General features: G+C 45.4%; 1 protein-coding gene across 5 annotated transcripts in view; it reads left to right on the top strand.

The window, feature by feature from the left end:
• LOC101448002 (lysine-specific demethylase 4B) overlaps positions 1-19,290 on the top strand; it is a 92,340-nt gene extending 73,050 nt beyond the window's left edge. For all 5 annotated transcript variants that reach the window (XM_014215844.2, XM_045687322.1, XM_014215843.2 and 2 more), the window contains exons 15-22: positions 1,404-1,483; positions 1,766-1,821; positions 1,973-2,081; positions 8,482-8,667; positions 8,973-9,143; positions 9,974-10,093; positions 14,078-14,170; positions 17,570-19,290. In XM_014215844.2, coding sequence (XP_014071319.2) covers positions 1,404-1,483; positions 1,766-1,821; positions 1,973-2,081; positions 8,482-8,667; positions 8,973-9,143; positions 9,974-10,093; positions 14,078-14,170; positions 17,570-18,031 — 1,277 coding nt within the window. In that variant the 3' untranslated portion in view covers positions 18,032-19,290. The remainder of the gene's footprint in view (positions 1-1,403; positions 1,484-1,765; positions 1,822-1,972; positions 2,082-8,481; positions 8,668-8,972; positions 9,144-9,973; positions 10,094-14,077; positions 14,171-17,569) is intronic.
• The last annotated feature ends 356 nt before the right edge of the window (positions 19,291-19,646 follow it).

Raw genomic sequence — 19,646 nt, 5'->3', positions numbered from 1 at the left:
AGTGACGAGAAGAGACTCATCCAGCCCATTGTGTATCTCACTGCACCCCCATATGCCATGTCTTGAAATGCACAGCCTCTTTTTCTGAAGACAACACTCCAGAAAGTTCCGTCTTTCTTTATTTACCAACAAACCCACTTTCCCCACCACTTGTTATTTTTTCACGGAGATGCCGACAGTTCAATTTTAAGGGGCATACGGCATCTGTCAAAGTGCAACATCTGTCAAAGTGCAGCGCCATGAGATGGCAGAGAGCTTGTTATCAGGTGTGTGTGTGTGTGTGTGTGTGTGTGTGTGTGTGTGTGTGTGTGTGTGTGTGTGTGTGTGTGTGTGTGTGTTTTTCTGCTTGCTTAGTTGGGTTTTGACTACACTTCAGTTCAGCTTCGGCCTAGATGATTGTTCTCAACTCTGTTGTTACCCTAAGTTTCAGTGAATTGATAGTCATAGGTTTCATCATGGATGAGATCCCGCTTAAAGGCGTGCATTTAGTCCACATTTAAACACAATTGGTTCCTTAGTGAAGGACACACAAACACTGCCCCCCCCCCACAAACACACACACACACACACCAAGTGGGCCTCCTGGGTTCTTATTAGCACTAAAGCGGAGCTCCCACCCCAGACAGGGAAGTTCATTATCCCATCCAGGAGAGAGGAGCACTGAGAGCTAGCAAGACACTGGACAGGCAGCAGCACCGGGGTTATTGAGAAGAAGAAATGAAGCGGGGAGGCATCCTGTCAAAAACAAACACGCTCTCTTCTCACCCCCCACTCTCGTCTTCTCTTCCTGGGTCACTGCTTGTAGCTGATCTAAATGCACACGAGTTCAAATGCAAGAACAACGACAACAAAAACGCTTTTGCAGCCCAATAAGCGACTACTGCAGAACAGCCAGTGACATGTAGATGTGTGGATTTGTAAAAAGAGAGGAGGAGAAAGTTGTGCTTTGATTAATAACAGAATCCTTCTCTGAGCCCATGGCTCAGTAGGTTCAGTACCAATAAATGTGAAAGGCAGGCCAGAAGATTCATTTAATGTTGACTTGTTTTTTCTCTCTACCTCTCTCTACCTCTCTCTCTCTACACCTCTCTCTCTCTCTACACCTCTACCTCTCTACCTCTGTCTCTCTCTCCCTCTCTCTCTCTACATCTCTCTCTCTACCTCTCTCTACCTTTCTCTCTCTCTCTACCTTTCTCTCTCTACCTCTCTCTACCTCTCTACCTCTCTCTCTCTCTCTACCTCTCTCTCTACCTTTCTCTCTCTCTCTCTACCTTTCTCTCTCTCTCTACCTTTCTCTCTCTCTCTACCCCTCTCTCTCTCTCTCTCTCTACCTCTCTCTCTCTCTACCTCTCTCTACCCCTCTCTCTCTCTACCCCTCTCTCTCTCTACCCCTCTCTCCCCAGGTTGTTATGGTGTTAGGCCGGAAACGGTACACAACGAGGCCTGGAAGTGTTTGAGATGTACAGCGCTCGCCTGGACAGCGGTGAGTCCTCAATCAAATCAACACAAAACCGCATTATGCCTTCACTGGAAACAACTCCATATGGACTCAAACCACTGGGCTTCTTAATTGACATTATCTATCCAATTTGGAAACGCATTTTATATGCAGGGATGTTGATACAACTGTCACTCTTAAACTGTGCTGACTTTCCCTCATCCAGTACTCCAGCACTGCGCTGCAGCTGAACAACACCCCCCACTTCCCCTAGGTGTCCACTGCCTACCCACAGCCTAACCTTTTTGCTTTTATGTGTTCTCACAGGACTGCTGTCTGTGTAACTTACGAGGAGGCGCTCTGAAGATGACCACGGACAACCGGTCAGTCTCCCCTTCCCTAACTTCTGCATGACACTGGCCGTACCCTACGTTTACTGTAACATGGCATTGCTTGTGAACAGTTGGGGGCTCGCGTCATATGTGTCCCCTCCTTACACACGTCGTGTCTCCTCTCTTCTCCTCCTCCCTCCAGGTGGGTCCATGTGATCTGTGCCATCGCTGTGGCCGAGGCCCGCTTTGTCAACGCCATCGAGAGGGAGCCGGTGGACATCAGCGCCATCCCAGAGAACAGGAAGAGTCTGGTGAGTGGAGGGAGCCCAAGAGTCATGCTCAATTGGCACCAAATGGCCTGATACAGGGAAGGCGACTAACTGAACTTGTCCAATGAGTGGCCCTAACAGTGTGCCCTAAAGTACATGACTCTGGTCCTAGATGGCCGATGTGTAAAATGCACGGCATTTGCTTAAACTTGGTGATCTCCTTTGAGTTGGGGGAGCCTTCTCAAAGTTAGGCCGAGTAGTCTAGGATTATGCTCCTCCCATCCTGCTCCTCAACTGCTGCGACTGCTCTGTCGCTACCAGGGCCCGTATCCACAAAGCATCTTAGAGTAGGAGTGCTGATCTCGGATAAGTTTTGCCATAAATTATATGGACGGATCCTAGATCAACACTCCTACTCTGATATGCTTTGTGGATACGGGCCCTGGTCTCTCAACTATTCTCTCACGTACTACCTCGCGTCTCCCGCTCTCATATCGTTTTCTCTCCCCATCACTCCTCCTCTCTCACAATCACTCCTTCATCATCTCTGTCAGTCCTTGGTCTTTTTTCTTTCTTTCTTGCTTTCTTTCTCTCTCTCTCTCTCTTCAACTCCCTTCACTGTCACCTCTCGCTCTCTCTCTCTCTCTCTCTCTCTCTCTCTCTCTCTCTCTCTCTCTCTCTCTGTGTTAATTTTTTCTCTTCTCTCTCTCTCTCTCTCTGTTAATTTTTTCCTCTTCTCTCTCTCTGTTCCTTTTTTTCTCTTCTCTCTCGCTCTCTCTCTCTCTCTGTGTTCCTTTTTCTCTCTCCCCAACTCCCTTCACTCTCAACTGTCTCCCGTTCTCTCTTTTGCTCTGTCACTCCGTTTCCTACCATCCGTCACTCCTTCTCTCCTCCTCCTGTATGGATGGCGGTGTATTAGAGAGCCAAGGAGGACGGTGGCAGAGTTAAATAATACATGCACTGAAATGAATGGCTGAATAATCAGGTGTCATTTCTCAGTGCGCTAAATGAACTGCGTTGATCCCGCGGGCAGAAGGCAATTTCCCATTGCTGCCGTGCCTTTGAACACACTGCTCCCTTTCCCTCCCTTTATCTCCCTCTCTCCGTCCCTCGCTTGATCCCTCCCTCCCTTCATCCGAAGCGACTTCAGTCGCACAGCCTACAAATCTAATGTCTGTCGTCGTCCCCCCCGAAATAATCTATCAAAAGAAGTGAAGATCGTCTTTTGAATAATTTACAACCGAGCACTGTTTCCTCCACCTTTTCAAAAGGGCTGTTAAAAAGCTGCCGCACCCTCCTAATGATTTGGTTGACTGGGCTTATCTCTATTGTAGAGGAATGGTGTGATCTAATTAATTTGGGGCACCACTTGTTATTAGTCAACAGGAAACTGTAATTATCATATTATCATACACAGTTCTCAAATGACAAGCCAGTGGATACTTTATAGACAGACTTATTCTAGGAGCATCAAGATAAGAGTTTACAGGATGATTGAATAGTGACGATTTTACTGGCAAACTACTATACGGTACAGAATTTGAATCAAAAAAGTGGAAAGGGAAAAGAATAAGGGGAAAAGGTTGTAGAGCATTTGATCAAATGGACAAGAGCAAGATAATTGTTTGAAAGTAGTCCAAATGAAGTGAGACAGGTAATTCTAGGAGAATGACAGCCTTAATGAAGTAAGATGGTGCAGATTTACACCCTCAGTCAAATCAAGGAAATCACAGGTGACCTGGATACTGTTACGTTTAGTCAGAATCCAGGCACTTCAGACAAACGGATTGTAATTGTGGTGCGCAGACAATGGAGTCTCAACTTTCTGAACACAGATTCACCGCATGTCCCTCACTCAAACAACAAATATGCAAAAGTAGCCCAATTAGCGGGATGGATTTGGCCATCTTCTTGAACCTGCAGTGCTCAAGTTTATAATGGCTGTCAGTCAAAACCCATACAGTGCTGTGAAGCGGAGAATGTGACCCCTGAACTCATGTATAGCATGTTACTGTACAGCCACTGCGTTCCTATTTAGGTGCTTATCAATAACAAACTCTGCCATTTTTAAACTGTATACGGGATCACGAGCTGTGAGTGGAAAGGGCTACCAAACCCTCAAATCTAAAGCTAACTTGGAACAAATAAAATAGTACAAACAAATTTAACTTGGTAAAGTCAGAAGCACTAATAAGAATTGTATAGAAAATGCTATTTTTTTCAAATGGAGAAAGTTTCTTTTGCTTAGTGCCAAAATATGCATCTGACGTGTAAGTATTTCTTTCTCAAATCTAGTGATAATTGGTAACGGTTATATTAGACTCAATTTGGAGAGTTAAAAGACAACTTTGGTCGTATTATACACCTTAAACTATCTAGTTTCAAAGTTATAAAGGGGCGGTTTCTATGAACCTCAGGCAGTAGGCTCAAGCAAGCTTGTTTCTTCCCCAGTCAGTCAGCCTGTCTGCAGCCTGCCTGTCTCCCAGACTCTGACCGACAACAGCAACGGATCCTCTTTATTGATGCCAGTTCAAAGGCAAGGATTGTGGGGGTAAAATCATGTTTATGCAACCTAATAATCGCCCTTAGAATACTTCCAGAACCAACTTCATTTTGTATTTAAATTTGAGAATCTACAATAGAAATTGGCCTATCCTAGTCTTCATTGAGCTCTGGTTTTGGGACAGATGGATGAGTTCAAATCAGGTGCCAATCCTTTGGAATTCCCCCCCTCGAGCTGTTTGATTGATTTTATTTGCTAGTTAAAGAAACACACACACACATGACAGGGATATCACAAAAAAAGTCAGACATATTTCCATTATGGTCTTCAATGTTGGGTCCTGAAAAGTTTCTCTACTAGTCAGTTCCGGATGATGGAAAGGGAGTTGATGCAGTGGGCTGGAAATGCAGTATAGCTTGAGTGGACGGGGGCATCAATGGTACAGCCAGGGAGAAACAAAGACAGTCAGACAAACTGGCCCGGAGCTCTTCGTCAGTGTACCACAACCTGCTTCCCCGACGTTCAGTTCCTCCACAGGAGCGGCTCCTCCACGGGTATTAGTGCTCTATTGCCGAACATGTGGAACCCTGCACGGCTGCTGAAAAAGGGCTCAAAAGCCACCACACATGGACAGTGGTTAGGAACAGTCCCCTTACCCTCTCGGACATCCCAGGACACTGCATGCGGTTGTGATTTGTTGTCTTGCCCGGCAGATGAATCAAGAAAAAATGGTGCTGCATGTAAATCCTAATAGTCTAGCTACCAATCTGGCCAAAAAAAAGAGACATAAAAACACTTAAAAATAACAAAAATGTGTACAATATTTACAGAGCTCTCTGCCTAGGCTACCATGGCAACCAGCAGTAACTTAGTGCAAACCCTTAAAGAACTCCATGGTATCCTTGTTTTTCCTCTCAAGTAAAATATTCCTCATTTATTTGGAGTTGTGTGAGACACTTTGAATGCGTCGATTCATTCATTAGTGCAGAGACTAGTGAGCACTAAAATTTAGGCTCCGTAGCTACAAAGAAACATTCCATAATATAAGGGACCACGTACAATTAAAACGTACAATTGAAGTCGGAAGTTTACATACTTAGGTTGGAGTCATTGAAACTCGTTTTTCAACCACTCCACAAATTTCTTGTTAACAAACTATAGTTTTGGCAAGTCGGTTAGGACATCTACTTTGTGCATGACACAAGTACATTTTCCAACAATTGTTTACAGATTATTTCACTTATAATTCACTGTATCACAATTCCAGTGGTTCAGAAGTTTACATACACTAAGTTGACTGTGCCTTTAAACAGCTTGGAAAATTCCAGAAAATGATGGCATGGCTTTAGAAGCTTCTGATAGGCTAATTGACATCATTTGAGTCAATTGGAGGTGTACCTGTGGATGTATTTCAAGGCCTACCTTCACACTCAGTGCCTCTTTGCTTGACATCATGGGAAAATCTAAAGAAATCAGCCAAGACCTCAGAAAAACATTGTAGACCTCCACAAGTCTTGTTCATCCTTGGGAGCAATTTCCAAACGCCTGAAGGTACCACGTTCATCTGTACAAACAATAGTACGTAAGTATAAACACCATGGGACCACGAAGCCGTCATACCGCTCAGGAAGGAGACGTGTTCTGTCTCCTAGAGATGAACGTACTTTGGTGCGAAAAGTGCAAATCAATCCTAGAACAACAGCAAAGGACCTTGTGAAGATGCTGGAGGAAACGGGTACAAAAGTATCTATATCCACAGTAAATCGAGTCCTATATCAACATAACCTGAAAGGCCGCTCAGCAAGAAAGAAGCCACTGCCCCAAAACCGCCATAAAAAAAGCCAGACTACGGTTTGCAACTCACATGGGGACAAAGATCGTACTTTTTGGAGAAATGTCCTCTGGTCTGATGAAACAAAAATATAACTATTTGGCCATAATGACCATCGTTATGTTTGGAGGAAAAAGGGGGAGGCTTGCAAGCCGGAGAACACCATCCCAACCGTGAAGCACGGGAGTGGCAGCATCATGTTGTGGGGGTGCTTTGCTGCAGGAGGGACTGGTGCACTTTACAAAATAGATGGCATCATGAGAAAGGACAATTATGTGGATATATTGAAGCAACATCTCAAGACATCAGTCAGGAAGTTAAAGCTTGGTCGCAAATGGGTCTTCCAAATGGACAATGACCCCAAATATACTTCCAAAGTTCTGGCAAAATGGCTTAAGGACAACAAAGTCATGGTATTGGAGTGGCCATCACAAAGCCCTGACCTCAATCCTATAGAACATTTGTGGGCAAACCTGAAAAAGCGTGTGCGAGCAAGGAGGCCTACAAACCTGACTCTGTTACACCAGCTCTGTCAGGAGGAATGGGCCAAAATTCACCCAGCTTGTGGAAGGCTACCCAAAACGTTTGACCCAAGTTAAACAATTTAAAGGCAATGCTACCAAATACTAATTGAGTGTATGTAAACTTCTGACCCACTGGGAATGTGATGAAAGAAATAAAAGCTGAAATAAATCATTCTCTCTACTATTATCCTGACATTTCACATTCTTAAAATAAAGTGGCGATCCTAACTGACCTAAGACAGGGAATTTTTACTAGGGTTAAATGTCAGGAATTGTGAAAAACTGAGTTTAAATGTATTTGGCTAAGGTGTATGTAAACTTCCGACTTCAACTGTATTTCTATGAGGAAATTTGATGCATTGGTTCTACCTCAGCCGGCAAAGACCAAAGCAAAAAAGGGGGAAGCTAAACAAACAAACAAATAAATAAATGTTTGTTGACGTCCATAAATCTCCTCCTGTGGTTCGTTCCATTTGTGAAGCCTGTCTCATGATTCTGCCCAGTGGAATATTAAATCAGGCGACTGCGAAGCCGGTGAAATATCTCCTAGCCGAGGCCCTATCGAGAGCTGTTGTGCATTTCCACCGCTGGCCCACGGGGTCTAAAATGAAGTATTGACATTTTAATAAATATTTTTTATTTTCCATCGATCTCCTGCGGGTCACGGCGGGCTATATGCAATCTGTCAGAGAGAGAGAAGGAGACAGAAGAGGGATGGAGAGCGAGCGAGGGGAGGGGGGTAGGCAGGGAGAGGGGTTAAGAAAGTGAGGGGGAGGGAAGAAAAGAGGGATGGAGAGAAAGAGAGAGGGGGTTAGTAGTTGGGAGGGTGGAGATGGGAGGAATAGGTTGAAAGAGTGGAAGAAAGGAAAAGGCGGATGGTGAGAGAGGGAGGCGAGTTAGAAAACAAGTCTTGAGGGTAAAGGAGAGATGGGAGAAAGAGATGAGCGACCGATGCGAGGTGAGGAAATGCCAGGTACGAGAGGACCAAGGAGGCAGAAAGAAGAAAGGATAGACAGGAAAATAACAGATGAAGGATAATATTAGTTTGAAGAGCCAACTTAAAATGTTGCCTCGTTTAAACTCCTGCTGTGCGCAACAGAGCGCACCACCTTTCTAACTGCATTTGATTGAGTGTCTCCCACCCTTTCATGACATTTACAAATATCAAAGTTAAAACAAAAGTTTCACTTGTAAACTTTAGAGTGAAATACTGTTTCACCGAACTTACGTTGAGCATTTATTCATTGTTCACTTGCTTTTACACCACGTTTTGACTAAAACTGTACCCCTGAAATATCATTTTTGCTCGAACAATATTTGGATGGGTTTAAAAAAAACAAAAAATAACATTGACTTCGCACACAAAGGGTGCACTGTGTTGCTTCTGTATCAAAGTAAACTCAATAAAAGTTAAGCATTTATTTTCAGCCAAGTTTCTTGCTCTTGTCGATATTAAAACATACTCCTGAAATAACTAAATGCTCTGACAATAGTGTAGAAAAGTTGTTTTTGTTGACAGACTTTAGACAAAGTCAATACGATGTTTTGATTCTAACACAGCTATTCCCTTCTCTTCTGTTGCAGAAGTGTGTGTACTGCCATAAAAACACCAAGCAGATGTGTGGCGCGTGTATCCAGTGTTCCCACGACAGCTGCTCCACCTCCTTTCATGTCACCTGCGCTCACATCGCCGGCGTGCTCATGAAGCCCGCCGATTGGCCCTACGTGGTGTCCGTCACATGCCACAAGCACAAGAAGACCAATCACAAGGTGCGAGCTGTATTACGCTGTGTGAATAGACATTTGCAAAATGAACAGCTTCTACTTATCTTTATGTTTTGAATGTGTCAGCCTAAGTGTTAGCTTCACTGCTAAGCTATACGGTTCTCAGATTAAATCTCATATGTCACGCTTATGGGTTTCCTGCCAACTGAAATTATCATAAAATATGAAGGCTGTGATCCACTGCTCTAACAACATATAAATAAAATGACAGTAGATAGATTTTAATCAAATATATGATATTTCCCTCGATGTCAAATACTCAAACACCCTTCCTCTCTCTGTCTGTCAAGGCGAGGGCGGGGCCAAGGGGGGAGTTTTCTCTGGGCCAGAAGGTGATTGGTCGGAACAGCGACGGCTGGTTCTACCCCTGCACCATCATCGGCATGGCGTCGCAGACCTTCTACGAGGTCAACTATGATGACGGCTCCTACTGCGACAACTTATTCCCAGAGAACATTGTGGTGAGTTCCACTCTACACCGCTCTGTGTCTTAATCAAATCAAATCAAAGTTTATTTGTCACATGCGCCGAATACAACAGGTGAAATGAAATGCTTACTTACAAGCCCTTAACCAATAGTGCAGTTCAAGAAGAGTTAAGAAAATATTTACCAAATTAACTAAAGTTAAAAAGTAACACAATAACATAACAATAGCGAGGCTATATACAGGGGGTACCGGTACTGAGTCAGTGTGCGGGGGTACAGGTTAGTTGAGGTAATTTGTACATGTAGGTAGGGGTGATAGATAATAAACAGCGAGTAGCAGCAGTGTACAAAACAAATGGAGGGGGGGGTCAGTGTACCCTCTGTAGTGCCTCAGATGCCGAGCAGTTGCCATACCAGGTGGTGATGCAACCGGTCAGGATGCTCTCGATGGTGCAGCTTTAGAACTTTTTGAGGATCTGGGGACCCATGCCAAATCTTTTCAGTCTCCTGAGGGGGAAAGGTTGTGTCGTGCCCTCTTCACGACTGTCTTGATGTGTTTAGACCATGATAGTTTGTTGGTGATGTGGACACCAAGGAACTTGAAACTCTCAACCCGCTCCACTACAGCCCCGTCAATGTTAATCGTTAAGGTTTAAAATAGTAAGGTGACCATTATATGGTGAAGTGTTGACCTAGTTGACGAACATAACAACAGCAGAGAAAACGAGCTCTTCAGCTCAAAGCCGTGTTTTTAGAGTGGCGAATCGAATGGATATGTTGGATGCGTCAAATCCTAACCTGTTCTCGTCTTCCCTCCACTCATTCCCTCACTTCCCCTCCCTCCCTCTGTCTCCCCTCCTCCAGAGTCATGACTGTCTTCGTAACGGCCCGCCAGAGATGGGCGAGCTGATGTTGGTCCACACCATGGAGGGCAAGGCGCTCAACGCCTCCTACGTCAAGGACCACGTCCACAAGCACTACCAGGTGAGTTGTAGCGGTGGCCTCCCATACTCTCCTTTATTTACTCCCTCTCATCAACACACTAGCCCACGAGCCCCGCGGCCGGTCACCAACCATTTACCCGGAGAGCGACTGTAGGCTTAGATACAGGTTTTTGATTCCAGCCCAGCACTAATGTCAAGTTGATTAGTTAGAATCGGGATGTTAGAGCTAGTCTAGTACAGAAAGCCTGTACACCCTGTGTACCGCCACGTGGATCCGAAAGGACTGGAGAGGTATATGGCTTAAAATCCTATCCCGGCCACTTTTGAAGTTTGTAAACATCTGACGTCTAAAAAGCATCACTTTAGTCACAAAGTCTACATTAGCATAGGGCTAAATGGAGTTACTTTATATTATCGTTCTACTACTAGGATGCGCGGACAGGTTAAGAAGAATATATTTCCCCTCAAACCTGTTGTAACTCTTTTGTAGGCTTTATGAAAGGCATTTACATTGATTCCCTATCACTGCACGAGGTTGGTTCTACAGCTCAAGCCTCTTTACGACATAACTTACAACCTACAGGACTTTTACTCCCCAGCACGGTATTTATCTGCATGCGAAAAGGATGGCCGCCCTTGTAGGTTATGGCGGAGGATCTTGATACAGCGGGCATTAAAACGTAAAGTCGAGAGATTTAGCATTTGTTGGCGGCATGTGGGGAATTTATTGGTGCGATGCGCAGAGTGCTTACGAGGTATAAAGCTTAGAGGAGAGGAGGGTGTTCCTGGAATTTTACCGGAGCAATACAACTCCTCAGAAGACACGTGGTGTGTACACACACGTACACACACACGGAGAGAGAGAGAGAGAGAGAAAGAGCCTGTTATATTCATCTCGAAGCAAGTCAGTAGCCTGGTCTTAGCCTTGTGAGCACTTCTGTGCGCTCACACACACTTTCAGCGCTCACACACTCTGAGCTCACACATACTCAGCATGGGCGGTGTGTGATATGACAAGACAAATGCCACACACACTTTTCTGGTTTAAGATCACACAGACCAATCCCTTTTATCAGTGTGTGAGTCTGTGAGTACAGTGTCTTTGGAAAGTATTCAGACCCCTTGACTTTTTTGTTACGTTACAGCCTTATTCTAAAATGGTTTAAATATAATGTTTTACTCAGCAATCAACACAATACCCCATAATGACACTTGGAACCAGGTTTTTAGACATTTTTACAAATGTATAATAAAAAATAAAAAAAATAATACCTTATTTACATAAGTATTCAGACCCTTTGCTATGAGACTCAAAATTGAGCTCAGGTGCATCCTGTTTCCATTGATCATCCTTGAGATGTTTCTACAACTTGATTGGAGTCCACCTGTGGTAAATTCAATTGATTGGACATGATTTGGAAAGGCACACACTTGTCAATAAAAGGCACATAACAGCCCGCTTGGAGTTTGCCAAAAGGCACCTAAAGACTCTTAGACCATGAGAAACAAGATTCTCTGGTCTGATGAAACCAAGATTGAACTATTTGGCCTGAAAGCCAAGCGTCACGTCTGGAGGAAACCTGGCACCATCCCTACGGTGAAGCATGGTGGTGGCAGCATCATGCTGTGGGGATGTTTTTCAGCGGCTGGGACTGGGAGACTAGTCAGGCTTGAGGCAAAGATAAATGGAGCAAAGTACAGAGAGATCCATGATGAAAACCTGCTCCAGAGCGCTCAGGACCTCAGACTGGGGTGAAGGGTCACCTTCCAACAGGACAACAACCCTAAGCACACAGCCGTGGCTTCGGGACAAGCCTCTTAATGTCCTTGACTCGCCCAGCCAGAGCCCGGACTTGAACTCAATCGAACATCTCTGGAGAGACCTGAAAATAGCTGTGCACCGACGCTCCCCATCCACAACCTGACAGAGCTTGAGAGGAATGGGAGAAACTCCCAAGAAGTCATACCCAAGAAGAAGAAGCCCTGAATAAAGGTTAAAAAAAGGTAAAGGGTCTGAATACTTATGTACTTTTTTTACATTTACAACATTTTCAAAATAACTGTTTTTGCTTTGTCATTATGGGGTATTGTGTGTAGATTGGTATGGGAAAATGTAACAGAATGTGGAAAAGGTCCAGGGGTCTGAATACTTTCCGAATGCAGTGTATGTGAGTTCATGGCTCTGTCTGCGCATGTTTGTGTGTGCGCGTTCTAATCTAGGAGTCTCACTGTGCTTGTATACATGCGTGTTTACGCCTGCCTGCATTCTCACTAGTCTATTTTTCTGTTTGCACAGCAGACCAAAATCCTGTTTTTCAGGTGTTATTTCCAACATAACCACAACACTTTCAGAAGAAGAAAAAAACGACTTCTCAAAAAGTGTATTTTTTTTCCCCCCGCTTCCGTGTCCCTCCCTGTCTTACTGGCGGTGAGATGTCTGTGTGAGCTGGCGCTAAGAAGCTGTTAAAAACATCTCTCCAGCTGGTGCCTGTGTCAGGGTGGCGAGCGCGACCTTGTCTCGTAGCCGTCACCACCCAAAGGGCCTCTCACTCACTCATTCACTCACAGACTCACGCACACACACCAAAGTTTTCAAAATGCATACTCTCTCCAGCTCATTCCAAAGTGGTGGGTAACGAGCTGATAACCTGCCTACCATTGCCTACAGTGAGGGGGAAAAAGTATTTGATCCCCTGCTGATTTTGTATGTTTGCCCACTGACAAAGAAATTATCAGTCTATAATTTTAATGGTAGGTTTATTTGAACAGTGAGATACAGAATAACAACAAAAAAATCCAGAAAAACGCATGTCAAAAATGTTATAAATTGATTTGCATTTTAATGAGGGAAATAAGTATTTGACCCCTCTGCAAAACATGACTTAGTACTTGGTGGCAAAACCCTTGTTGGCAATCACAGAGGTCAGACGTTTCTTGTAGTTGGCCACCAGGTTTGCACACATCTCAGGAGGGATTTTGTCCCACTCCTCTTTGCAGATCTTCTCCAAGTCATTAAGGTTTCGAGGCTGACGTTTGGCAACTCGAACCTTCAGCTCCCTCCACAGATTTTCTATGGGATTGGCCACTCCAGGACCTTAATGTGCTTTCTTGAGCAGGGGGACCTTGCGGGCGCTGCAGGATTTCAGTCCTTCACGGTGTAGTGTGTTACCAATTGTTTTCTTGGTGACTATGGTCCCAGTTGCCTTCAGATTATTGACAAGATCCTCCCGTGTAGTTCTAGGCTGATTCCTCACCGTTCTCATGATCATTGCAACTCCCGAGGTGAGATCTTGCATGGAGCCCCAGGCCGAGGGAGATTGACAGTTCTTTTGTGTTTCTTCCATTTGCGAATAATCGCACCAACTGTTGTCACCTTCTCACCAAGCTGCTTGGCGATGGTCTCGTAGCCCATTCCAGCCTTGTGTAGGTCTACAATCTTGTCCCTGACATCCTTGGAGAGCTCTTTGGCCAAGACCAATGTGGAGAGTTTGGAATCTGATTGATTGATTGCTTCTGTGGACAGGTGTCTTTTATACAGGTAACAAACTGAGATTAGGAGCACTCCCTTTAAGAGTGTGCTCCTAATCACAGCTCGTTACCTGTATAAAAGACACCTGGGAGCCAGAAATCTTTCTGATTGAGAGGGGGTCAAATACTTATTTCCCTCATTAAAATGCAAATCAATTTATAACATTTTTGACATGTGTTTTTCTGGATTTTTTTGTTGTTATTCTGTCTCTCACTGTTCAAATAAACCTACCATTAAAATTATAGACTGATCATTTTTTTGTCAGTGGGCAAACATACAAAATCAGCAGGGGATCAAATACTTTTCCCTCACTGTATGTAATAGAATGGGGAATGGCTGTGTGCTTAAGGTCGTTGTCCTGTTGGAAGGTGAACCTTCGCCCTAGTCTTCATCAACTTTTTATAAAACCTTTTTTTGTTTTTTTTTCCCACTCTCTTGCATCTCTCTTTCTCTATTTCCATCTCTCTTTTCTCTCTCCTCTTCTCCACTATTCAGGTGGAGTTCCAGGATGAGTCACAGTTGTTACTGAAGCAAACAGAGATCCACTCGCTGGAGCAGGACCTACCCAAAAGGGTCTGCGCCCGCCTGGTACGAGATCACCTGGCACCCACCTACTAGGGCTGGGGAGAAGGAAGCAGGAGTGGACTGGGGGAGAGGAAGGCAGGAGTGGGATGGGCTGGGGGAGAGGAAGGCTGGGCTGGGTGAGAGGAAGGTAGTGCTGGGCAGGACTAGGGGAGAGGAAGGCTTGGGGAAAGGGAGACGGGTGGGCTGGGGGAAAGGGAGACACGGGTGGGCTGGGGGAAAGGGAGACACGGGTGGGCTGGTGGGGCAGGAGACGGGTGGGCTGGGGGAAAGGGAGACACGGGTAGGCTGGGGGGAAAGTGAGATGGGTGGGCTGGGGGAAAGGGAGATGGGGGTGGGTGGGCTGGGGGAAAGGGAGATGGGGCGGGTGGGCTGGGGGGGAAAGGGAGACGGGTGGGCTGGGGGAAAGGGAGACACGGGTAGGCTGGTGGGGCAGGAGACGGGTAGGCTGGTGGAAAGGGAGACGGGTGGGCTGGGGGAAAGGGAGATGGGGGCGGGTGGGCTGGGGGGGGCGGGAGACGGGTGGGCTGGGGGAAAGGGAGATGGGGGCGGGTGGGCTCGGGGGGCGGGAGACGGGTGGGCGGGGGGAAAGGGAGACGGGTGGGCTGGGGGAAAGGGAGATGGGGGCGGGTAGGCTGGGGGGGCGGGAGACGGGTGGGCTGGGGGGGCGGGAGACGGGTGGGCTGGAGAAAGGAAATTGGTGCGTGTATAATATTATTGCACACTACGTTATGATGCTCAGTTCAGTCATGGCTGTGCTGAGACCTATAAAAATGTACCTCCCACCGTATGTACAGTGCATCTGGAAAGTATTCAGACCCCTTATTCTAAAATTGATTAAATAGTTTCTTCCCCTCATCAATCTACACACAATACCCCATAATGACATAGCAATAACAGGTTTTTAGAATTTAGTGCAAATAAAATAAAAATAAAAACCTATCTCATTTACATAAGTATTCAGATCCTTTACTCAGGACTTTGTTGAAGCGCCTTTGGCAGCTACTACATCCTCGAGTCTTCTTGGGTATGACACTGCAAGCTTGGAGAACCTGTATTTGGGGAGTTTCTCCCATTCTTCTCTGCAGATCCTCTCAAGCTCTGTCAGGTTGGATGGGGAGCGTCGCTGCACAGCTATTTTCAGGTCTCTCCAGAGATGTTCGATTGGGTTCAAGTCCGGGCTCTGGCTGGGTAACTCAAGGACATTCAGAGACTTGTCCCGAAGCCACTCCTGCGTTGTCTTGGCTGTGTGCTTAAGGTCGTTGTCCTGTTGGAAGGTGAACCTTCACCCTAGTCTGAGGTCCTGCTCTGGAGCAGCTTTTCATCAAGGATCTCTCTGTGCTCTGTTCATCGATCCTCGATCCTGACTAGTCTCCCAGTCCCTGCCGCTGAAAAACATCCCCACAGCATGATGCTGCCACCACCATGCTTCACTGTAGGGATGGGTCCATGCACTGTCAACTGTGGGACCTTTTATAGACAGGTGTGTGTCTTTCCAAATCATGTCCAATCAATTGAATTTACCACAGGTGGACACCAATGAAGTTGTACAAATATTTCAAGGATGATCAATGGAAACAGGATGCACCTGATTTCAATTTCGAGTCGTATAGCAAAGGGTCTGAATACTTATGTAAATAAGGTATGTTTTGAATTTTTATAGATTTGCAAAAATGTCTGAAAACCTGTTTTTGCTTCGTTGTTATGGGAATATTGTGTGTAGATTGATGAGGAAAAATATATATCAATTTTATAATGAAGCTGTAATGTAACTTTCCGAATGCACTGTAAATAAACTATGTTCAGATACTTATGACTTTTTTAAATGGGGGGACTAAATATATAAAGTGCTTTCATTTCTAAATGATGAAACAGATATGTATGAAAATACCCTCAAATAAAGGGTGTCATTCTGTGCTGTCGCCTCATATGAAACATTTGATCTCGAATCCAAAGTCCTGGAGTACAAAGCCAAAATTAAATGTCAGCTTCTCTGTCCAAATGCATAAGGCGGGGAGTTGTACATACTGTGTATATACAAAAGTATGTGGACACCCCTTCAAATTAGTGGATTTGGCTGTTTCAGCCACATCAGTTGCTGACACGTATAAAATTGAGCACACCGCCATGCATTATCCATAGGTCAACGTTGGCAGTAGAATTGCCTTACTGAAGAGCTCAGTGACTTTCAACGTGACACCATCATAGGATGCCACCTTTCCAACAAGTCAGTCTGTCAGTTTTCTGCCCTACTGGAGCTGCCCTGGTCAACTGTAAGTGCTGTTATTGTGAAGTGGAAACGTCTAGGAGCAACAACGGCTCAGCCACAAAGTGGTAGGCCACACAAGCTCACAGAATGGGACTACCGGGTGCTGAAGCGTGTAGTGCATAAAATTGTCTGTCTTCGGTTGCAACACTCACTACCGAGTTCCAAACTGCCTCTGGAAGCATCGTCAGCACAAGAACTGTTCGTCGGGAGCTTTATGAAATGGGTTTCCATGGCCGAGCAGCCGCACACAAGCCTAAGATCACCATGCGCAATGTTACACGTCAGCTGGAGTGGTGTAAAGCTCGCCACCATTTGACTCTGGAGCAGTGAAAACATGTTCTCTGGAGTAATGAATCACGCTTCACCATCTGGCAGTCCGACAGACTAATTTGGGTTTGGCGGATGCCAGGAGAACGCTACCTGCCTCAATGTATAGTGCCAACTGTAAAGTTTGGTGGAATAATGGTCAGGGGATGTTTTTCATGGTTCGGGCTAGGCCCCTTAGTTACAGTGAAGGGAAATCTTAACGCTACAGCATACAATTACATTGTAGATGATTCTGTGCTTCCAACTTTGTGGCAACAGTTTGGGGAAGGCTCTTTCCTATTTCAACATGACAATGCCTCCGTGCACAAGGCGAGGTCCATACAGAAATGGTTTGTCGAGATCGGTTTTGGAAGAACCTGACTGGCCTGCACAGAGCCCTGACCTCAACCCCATCGAACACCTTTGGGACGAATTGGAACGCCGACTGCAAGCCAGGCCTAATCGCCCAACATCAGTGCCCGACCTCACTAATGTTCTTGTTGTTTAAAGAAGCAAGTCCCCGCAGCAACATCTAATTGAATGCCTTCAAAGAAGAGTGGAGTCTGTTATAGCAGCGAAGGGGGTACCAACTCCAAACTAATGCCCATGATTTTGGAATTAGATGTTTGAGGAGCAGGTGTCCACATACTTTTGGTCATGTCGTGTGCTTTACTTGATGCTCCTGACTTAAAAATGAGAAACATACATGCTTACAGTTTGGTTGAAAAGGTTGTAGTGGTTTGGATGGTGTAGGGGCAAAGGTATGGAAGAAGGGATTGTATCGACTTCATGCCACTGTTTTAATCATAAGCTGTATCTTACCTCTCCAGGCAATACCAACCCAGGAAGGTGTTAGGTCAGGAGATGAACCACAGGCAGCCAAGCGGCCTCGCCTCCCTGCTCCTCACCCCCCACCTCAAGCCGCCATGGATTCAACGCAGCAGCACCTCGGATGCCACCCCCCAGCTACAGCCCCAGCACCTCACAGTATTACACCCACCACCCCCAGCCATGCGCCTGCTCCCACCAACACTGACATCAGTGCCCCTACCCTCACACAGGCTCTGGCAATACCCATCCCCGAGCCCACCCTTAACCCAATGCCCGCTCTCCCTAACCGCTGTCTCGCTGACCATCTCCCAGCCGCCCCCCTGCTGCCCCTGTCTCCAGACATGCCCTCCCAGCACCAGGGCGAAGTCTACACGCCTAGCTCCAGCTACGTATCCTACATGGAGACTCTGCTCAATGCACATTTCCCCCCTCAGGAAGAGGGCCCCGGCCCCCTGTTTTAATGAGACACACCACTCAGCAGTGCTAGCTAGGCTCACAGGAGCTAAGCTAATGCTATGAAAGCAAACTTAATCTATGCTAACGGGAGCTAGCGGAGACGAAGCTAACGGAGGCTAGCTAATGGACAGTAGCATCCGCTAAACAGGAGCTGAAAACACGGCGCAGAGGAAGCACTCTTCAGTTGCATGTCTTTTTTTCATTAGAATTTTCTCACTGTGGTGATGGGCAGCTCCTGGAACTGCAGCGGAAGAGGAGGCTTCTTTCCCACCCTTTTCCATTGTGCAAGACACAATGTATAGACATGAATAGACTCTCGTGAGCATCAACGCCGTACCTCTCTACATCCATTTATTTACCCATTTCCCACACTTTTACAGAAAGGAGAAACCCGTCATATGGGCACGTGACGTCAGCAGTCTACGTGCATCAGCTTTTTGAGTTGTTCTATAAAACCAGCTACAAGTCTTTTTTAAAAGAAGCCTAACAATAAAACGGAAAATCAAATGGACAGAATATTTGTGTACAGTTTCAATAATGTATTTTTTTTTGTTTTTGCGAGAGGTCCTGGGAAAAGGGTGGGGGTGTATTACGGGGGTTTCACAAGTATTTAAATGTCTTAGTCACATATTGATATAAAATATTTGTACAAAGAAAAACATGTTCAATGCAACCATGGTAGTTGCACTTTACCATAAATTTGTCTGCAGAACCATTGAATTTTGTGAAGATGTGTTGCAGTAGTTACGAATGTGACCTTGTGTCGACTAAACCCAAAATGGTCATACACAAATGGCCGTATACAAACGGCTCACGTTTTCCAACTCCAGAACTTCTTCTCTGGGCTTGTTTTGTAGCATTCTTCGTAAAATGTCAAATCAATGTTACTATTCAAATTTTGTCTGTCTGTATGACTATTCTTTCTATGTTTATTTTGTGAATATATTAACTAACCTCACGAGGTGACAGAGAAAATGGTTTGATTATCAAATTGTGATCCTTATTTTTTGAGATTTTAGAACCATAAATTCAGTTTCTACTCCGGTGAAGAAATAAGGAATTTTCAAATGGTGTGTTGACTCTTTATATAGGTGCTGTAAGGTGTCCTGGACTACTGAGGAAGCATGTTTCTCATACCCTTAGTCACATTGTACATATTGCAAGCCTTGTGTATGTGAATCAAATCTGTCAATGTCATACTAGCCATTTCGTTGAACTGTTAAAGAGGCTTTATTTCATAGGAATTAAACAGAGTTGCAATGATTACTAGCTTCCACTGTGTTCCTTTCCTTTTTCATGTTTAGAAACTCTCTCTTGTCCCTCTCTCCTCCACCATCTGTCCGTCCTTGCTCATCCTGCGCACCACTCCCCTTCCCTGCAGGCCGCTACGGTTTTGACTTTGCTCTAATGGTGCGATTGAGCACAGTGGAGGTATAACTACAGCTATTACTGCCCCCCCTGTCCTCCTCTGGCAACAACACAACCCGAATCCCAAAGACGAGGCTAATGTTTAAAGCAGGGGAAAAGTGTTCCACAGCCCATTGAGGTCACTATTGATTCTTACTGCCCATAGGTGTAGTTCTAATGAGAAGAGAGACAGTGACTGTTCCTCATCTGCCA

The sequence above is a fragment of the Salmo salar genome, chromosome ssa10 (genome assembly GCF_905237065.1).
Source record: "Salmo salar chromosome ssa10, Ssal_v3.1, whole genome shotgun sequence".
Taxonomy (NCBI): Eukaryota; Metazoa; Chordata; class Actinopteri; order Salmoniformes; family Salmonidae; genus Salmo; species Salmo salar.
Note: the sequence above shows the minus strand (reverse complement) of the source record. Positions and strands in the feature narration are given on the sequence as shown.